The 6,940-nt window shown below is 36.9% G+C and overlaps 1 protein-coding gene and 1 pseudogene across 1 annotated transcript; both read right to left on the bottom strand.

The window, feature by feature from the left end:
* On the bottom strand, positions 1-3,435 carry LOC120152116 (annotated as a pseudogene).
* Positions 3,436-4,368: 933 nt separating this feature from the next.
* LOC120152147 (amino acid transporter AVT6A-like) lies at positions 4,369-6,642 on the bottom strand. The gene is made up of 5 exons (XM_039164425.1): positions 6,116-6,642; positions 5,840-5,992; positions 5,518-5,721; positions 4,938-5,403; positions 4,369-4,806 (listed from the first exon to the last, which is right to left on the bottom strand). Exons 1-5 carry the CDS (start codon positions 6,303-6,305, stop codon positions 4,668-4,670), a joined length of 1,152 nt encoding a protein of 383 aa, XP_039020356.1. The 5' UTR covers positions 6,306-6,642; the 3' UTR covers positions 4,369-4,667.
* Positions 6,643-6,940: the final 298 nt, after the last annotated feature.

Raw genomic sequence — 6,940 nt, 5'->3', positions numbered from 1 at the left:
ATTTCTGTTCCAGGGACATCAAGATTCATCCGATTCAAGTCAATCTGCTACACGAGATCCTCACAAGCGGAATTGCCAGTTTATGCCAACCTTATAAGCAGTACCGTAAGCCATGAATGGCACACCGCTTCTGAGATAGCGTTGCGCCTCCAACTCAATCGATACAATGACAAGCATGACTAGTATCCGTTTCGATCATTCAACTTAGTTCTCCCGTCACCAGATTGCCCTGAAAGGAACATAATTTATTTTTATAAAAATCACAGTACAATTCCTATGAATGGAATCAAGTTGCAATCCATTCATCAGTACACATTACAGATGTTACGGTTAAACCCAAATTTACGGTTCATTGACACTAAGCAAAAGCTAAAGTGAGTACCTTCAGGAGGAACCCATGATTCATCTGGATTGCTACCAAGAAATGAAGGCCTCTCAGGACCAAGCACTCGTTTCGGCTTATTCTCGTTCTTAAATTGATTTTTGGCCAACAGATCAGGGGTTTCATACAATTCCTCATCATCTGCATGGTATCCTCTAGCGTGCCTCAGCAATAGCGCCACAGCATTCTGCGCAACTTCTTCAGCCAGCAGAGGATGCCGTAGATTGATCTCAGGCTTTATCATCAGCTTCAGGTTTCTCAACCTGTTTCTGTTTCCTTATAATCAAACCTGAGGCAGCAGTTTCAATTCCTGGCTCCTTAACCTGTGGATTGTCACCATTCCTAAGTACTTGCTTCCTATCTTTGTAGTCAACAAATTCATCAACTTTATGTGTATCTACTTCTATTACTTGATTTGACTCTTTAATCTCCTTGTTCTCAACAGCACCAAGCCACTGGGGCTTTGCAACAGTACAGATTGCCTTTTTCCCCTCATATGTATCCCTAACAATATTTTCTTCTGGTTTCTTTGTTGATTCTGTAGAGACATCTGTGACCCCCTCTTTCTGCATGGGAGAATTTTCTGATTCTGTAGAAATACTAAATTTTTTGGGTTCCTTAGGAGATTGCTTCCGGACAACAGCCGCAGGAGGTTTAGATTTTTCGGGTGCTGGTACTTGTGCCTTTGTATCCCTTTTCTTAGCAGTTTCTCCTATTGGGTCTGCGATCTTCAACAGGTAGGAGATCCGATCCAACTCAGACTGAAGGACAGAAAGTTCCTTCTCAAGTTTCACCGTCCTATCAAGCACTGATGAAGAAAGAATCAGCCTAGTCAGCTATGTACATTTCACTATTTAATATTTGCCTTTTTAGATAGCTAAGAAAGTAAAAATAAATAGACAAAAATATGACCATATTTAAAAAAAGAGAAAATAGCTCAAATGTAACAAAAAATCAATCTACATATAGATTTAAATTATTCCTTTTTACATTATCCATATGACTCAGCGATTTATTCATTAATTGTTGGGAAATATTTTTGCTTTTGTAAGCTAAGGCTCTTTTTATATTTTGCTTTCAAAGGAAAAAGGAAGTAGCAGAAGGACGAGTAAAAGAAGCCTAAGGAAAAGTAAAAATGGACAATGTGCTTAATTATTTCCACCGTCAGCATTCTGCATATTTTATGAACTTGTAGGATTACACACATACACATATCTTAGTTTAAAATTGACTCACCTAGCTGGGATGAAAGCCCAGACATGTAAGCATCAAGTGCATCTCCAGCCTCAGTGTCTAAGCCAGTTTCTGATGCCATTTTGTTCTTCTCGCTCAATAGCAACTCTTTCTTGTCTTCAATTTCTTCTGTTATGACATCTCTCTTATCAAGAAGACTATCAGCAGTTTCAATAGACTGGGTTTCACCAAATTTTTGCACAGTGGGTTTCTTCTTTGCCCGGTCATAGAAATCATCATCATCACTGAAGAATCAAAAGTCATTGAGCATCAACTGTTTATCTAGCTTCATAAGTCTACTTAACTACAAACCAGATAGACATCCTTCTGATATACTTGAAGAGAAGAAAATTGAGAAAGATAAATGCAACAACAGCTAATTACATATTTATTCTACACGAGTCACTAAAGTAAAACAGTATATAACAAAAATTTGCATGTGTTTCAACAGCTTTGGAAGCAAAGGCAACATAAAATATCTGGTTTTCTCAAAATGGAAATTACCTTGAGAAGTCTTCATCATCGTCCTCTGGCCTTCCCTTTCGCTTACCCCGAGAAACCTAGCACGTGCACCAATGCTTTCACGGATACTGTCATTTAGAGTCTCTTCCAAACTTTCTAGCTCTTCCAGTATCTACAAAAATTACGAGATTTGTGTCAAAAGTATTCTGACTTCTCTTCATAATCAAACCATATAATAATCCAATAGAAACACATCAGACTCCTATCCACATAACTTTCAACATACCTGTGTCATTCTTTGTTCATTCCTAGCAATCTGAGTTTGCTGGCCTTGTGTCAACGCACCTTGTGAAATGTCTTTGGCTCGTATTGCATCTATCTCTTTCTTCATATGGGCAATCTATATCCAGAGCAACAAGTTGCAATAATAATAATTAAAATAACTAAATAGAAAAGGTACTAACAAGGAATAGATCAGAAAGAGGCATCTCCATGTTGAAAATAAAGATGTAGAAAGAAAGCTTTGACAACTAAAACAAGCAACCCAAATGAGGAAAAGAAATGTGTCACTAAATTCATTTCGCAATAAGTCACAAAGAGAACAGGACTTGCCTTTTCAGTTCTTTTTATTATCTTATCACGGGTTTTCTCCTGCTTCTCTGTAAGCTGTCCTTTGTAGGTTTGCCAAGTCACTTCATCAGCATCATCCTAGATATCCAAACGACATTAATAAGTAGAAAATAAAATCAACAAAACATCTGTTAGTCTTGCATGAAAACAATGTGAAATTAGGGTGTGAAAGAAAAATGCACAATATATGTAGCCATCAAGTGAAAATGGTAAGCTCTACCCACCTCTCCCAAAAATGAGCGCGTGCGTGTATATTTTGAGGTAGGATCCGTTGACACAGTGTAAATTTTCAAGTTTTACATGTTACCGTCAGAAAAGGAGTGAATAGATTTTTACAAAAAATAGAAAGGAAGATGTCGATTATCCTCAAATTTAAAAGCTTTAATCTCAGCCATTAAACTTGGTTAATCCAATCATCCAAAAAATGTGTAAAACTTTTTAAATTGTGTAAGTGAATTCTAACTATATATGGGTCTATATATATATAACGAGAGCCTAATGCGTAAAAAGGCATTTGGATAAGCAATCAACACTAATTGCCTGCAGGGAAGGAAATCATCTTCATTACATTCATCTGATTGCCAGCTGATGGAACGAAGTGTCTCCTGAAGAAATACAACAATTGTGCCATCATCCGTATTGGATTCGGATTCTTCTTGGGTTACCGTTTCGGGTTCGGCCGAGGGATTAGGGGTCCGGGAAGGCAGTGGACCCATTGTGGCAGTCATGGTTGCGGGAGAAAGAGACGGCGAGACGAAGGAGAGTTGTTGCAGGAATTTGAGGGTAACGCGGCACAGGGAGCAATGACGAGCGGATCCAGAAATGGGTTACGGGTCAAAAGAATAATTACAAAAAACGAGCAGGTCGGTTTTGGCGGTTTAGTTTTCACATATATGTGTGTGTGTGTGTATTGAATTATCATATATATGTGTTTAAATATATATTCAGTACATAAATTAATTATCATTTCTTAAGGTGTTGTCTGAATATTTTTACTCTCAAATTAATATTTGAGTTAATCATTTTCTTTCAAGTTGACATTTTAGAAAAATTATACTCAAACTAATACTTGAATTATGCATCTTCTTTCATATTGGTACGTGAAAAAATTATTTCAAATTGGTACTTAAAATTTAATTTATTATTTTAATATTTTTATTAACATATTAATTTTTAATGGAATTAAAATATATTCAGTATTATTAACAATAATAAAGTAATTAAAATAAAATTATATTAAAAATAAAATATTTTTATTAAACAAATAAAAAGTACAATATTTTTATAAACAATATCCATTAAGTTAAAGTTTAGATCATAAATTTTTAATTCATATTTAATTGTTAAAAAATAAATTTAATCGTTCTCTATATCTTTCCTCTTTTATATTAGTTTTCTTTTATATATTTTTCATCATTAATGAACGATGATATTAATTTTAAATTGATCATTGATCACTGATATTTTTTTTATAATCTAAATTGTGCTACATTTTATGTTAATTAATTTCCCTCTTCTCAAATAATAATTTTTATATAATAGATGTATCAAATAATAACCCTTAACAAAATTAAGGTTTGATGTTAGTTTTAAAAAAATAGACTGAACTTGATATTTTTAATTTTCTAGATATATTTCCAGAACAGTTCCAAGAAGGCTAGTAGTCTATTACAATCTGGATACACTGTATTTGCTATTTTACAACTTGATTTAACAATGTTCAAAATCAAGAATTAAGCGTCCATGGGGGCATGATGTATGAACTTCATACACTTCCCTACAATCTAACTTTTATACATTGGAAGGAAAGTTCATCTTATTAGATAGCTTAATCGAACCTCCTTCGAAAACCCGGATTTCCGAATCAGACAGAGAATGATTCTGCAAAAACCGAGTGTCTTCAAGGACGTCGAGGCCTAAAAAACCTTACTTCCTGCAATCAGAGGAACTGCAACATAGATCATGCCCTATGTCCTGAATTCTTCTTAAAAAGGGCATAGGCGTCGCTGTATATGGCTATCGCGTTCGAGAATACGGCGAGGACGATCATGAAAAGAGCTAAGATCTTGTCTTTCTTTGTTGCTATGAAGTGGTGATCCCTGAAACACCAATGGAAAACGATCAAGACGAATACAAACATAAACAGAACAATATTAGACAAATGAGTAGGCTGATGATGCAGGAGCAAGAGTTCTCAGTAACGTCCACGTAAAATCAAAGACTAACTAACCTAAGAGTGACCGCAGCAGGAAAAATGAACCCGAGACAAACTGCAGCAGTTGCTCCAGTGAACTGGAAAGCATCCCAGATGCTTGGTATGAAATTAGCACCCGAGAAGATAACCACGATGAGTCCGGCCGTAATACAGGCAAACCTCGTATTAGACAGAACTAGAGGCCTTGCAGAAGGGAAGAGAAGGCCGTCCATGTTGAGTCGCAGCGGATAGAAGACGACGGGAAAAACGAGCATTAGGTGAGCAACGTAGCTAAAACGGACAGTATCATTAAGCAGAGCGCTATAGGGGATGCCAAGGTCAGTATCAAAGTTGGCAAGCACATCATCCAATGTTCCGTTACCGAATAGAAGGAACCCGAAAACACTTATCATTATGTAAATGGATGAGCATAAACCCAGTGCTGATCGCACAACCGGTCTTATCTGCGTAGAATCTTCGAGTTCGTTTTCTATGCTGTGAACTGCAAATTTAAGCAGTGGAAAATCAGCCATTCGTGTTATCCCGAACCAATGTACAAGATAAAAAGGAACATTGCTTAAATAAAGAGTATAATATTTCATGAATCAGCTCATACCGTTGTAGTGGCAGATGTATGCAGTGACTAGAACAGGGACAACAGTGAAGAGTTTCCAGAATGAAGTCAATTCGGTGACATCGGGAAGCAATCTAGGCATCATTATAGTTCCACTAATCAGCTTGATAATCGCTATTCCGACCGCAATTACAAGAAACACAACAGCTAGAGCAACTGATAAGGCCGATGTAAATCTTAAGGAATCTGCAAATAGTTTTAATCATGTTTTAATGGAGTCTATATGATCTATCTAATGATCTACCAAGAACAAGCAAGATAATTCACTGGAATCCAGTAAAGCTAGCACAACCGAAACACTAACCGATCCGCTTGAAGCATGCCAGCGGAGAGAAGATGCCGAGTGTAGTGACGAGAAGGACAAAGGTTCGCCCGTTCCACCAGTGTTCTCCGAACCACCCTTCAAGGACACCAGAATGGTGCACCCCGCTTGATGATGTTCCAGAAAGCACATCACCTTCGCAAAAGAACAACAAACCAACATAAGTTGAAAAGCAAATTCACACATTACCATAATAAACAAATCAACAAGAGAGACAACCAAATATGAAAATTCAGTTGAAGGAATTAAGGCTTTTACCAATAATAATCATGTATACAATGAGTACACCAATATTGTTGACCAGAACACAGATTTGCAAAAAGATTCTGCCATACTTTCCGAATGCATCTCCCATTAGACCTCCGTAAGAAGTTGTTTTTCCAGCTCTACTGAATCTAAGCAAGAACTCAATGGAGGCATCAGTTAAGAATGCCATGAAGATGATCATAGCAATCCCCAGAATCAATCCCCAGGACTTTCATTGTTGCAGGCAAGGCCATGATCCCAGCACCAACAATTGTTGTTGATAAATTGAACACTGCCCCAGTAAATGAAGCTCCATTGAATCCATCATAACCAGCAGTTTCATCTTATTGTTTCGGCAACAAGGGAGCTTTCTCGTCAACAACATGCTTGCTCCTCCTCGACTTCCTCTCCATCTTTGGTGTTATATCCCCAATTGTCATCTTCTAAATCACTTAAAACTCTCAAAGATTCAGCTTTTGGAGAAAAATTACAAAGGTTGAGTCTTCGATAACAAAATTCAAAAACAAAGAAAAGAAAACAACCCAAATATCCAATCGACAAAACCTTGAAAACCCAATTTACAGATTTTAAGGGAAAAACCAAAGGAAACAATCAAGAAGAAAATGAGCTCTGAATTGAAGAACGAGGGAGACCCAACAACCAAGAAAAGAGTGTTTGTACTGTATACGAGTCCTCTCACATAGTAGGGATGACAAACGGACGGGTCGGTTGTGGATAACTCTCCTCATCTCATACTTATCTAATATTTTTTAATCTACCACATGTTCACCATTTATGATGGTACAAATTTTTAAATTCACACCCGTCCACGCGGGT

Source organism: Hibiscus syriacus, unplaced genomic scaffold (genome assembly GCF_006381635.1).
Source record: "Hibiscus syriacus cultivar Baekdansim isolate YM2019G1 unplaced genomic scaffold, ASM638163v2 tig00111085_pilon, whole genome shotgun sequence".
In the NCBI taxonomy this organism is placed as follows: domain Eukaryota; kingdom Viridiplantae; phylum Streptophyta; class Magnoliopsida; order Malvales; family Malvaceae; genus Hibiscus; species Hibiscus syriacus.
The sequence above is the reverse complement of the archived record's forward strand: the minus strand, read 5'-3'. Positions and strand labels throughout refer to the sequence as shown.

Excerpts from the sequence above, each read along its gene's own strand:
- LOC120152147 (XM_039164425.1), bottom strand. The coding sequence starts at position 6,305 with ATGATCATCTTCATGGCATTCTTAACTGATGCCTCCATTGAGTTCTTG. Across the intron at positions 5,722-5,839 it reads GGCATGCTTCAAGCGGATCG|ATTCCTTAAGATTTACATCG; the intron begins GTTAGTGTTTCG and ends AACTATTTGCAG. Across the intron at positions 5,404-5,517 it reads ATACATCTGCCACTACAACG|TTCACAGCATAGAAAACGAA; the intron begins GTATGAGCTGAT and ends TTAAATTTGCAG.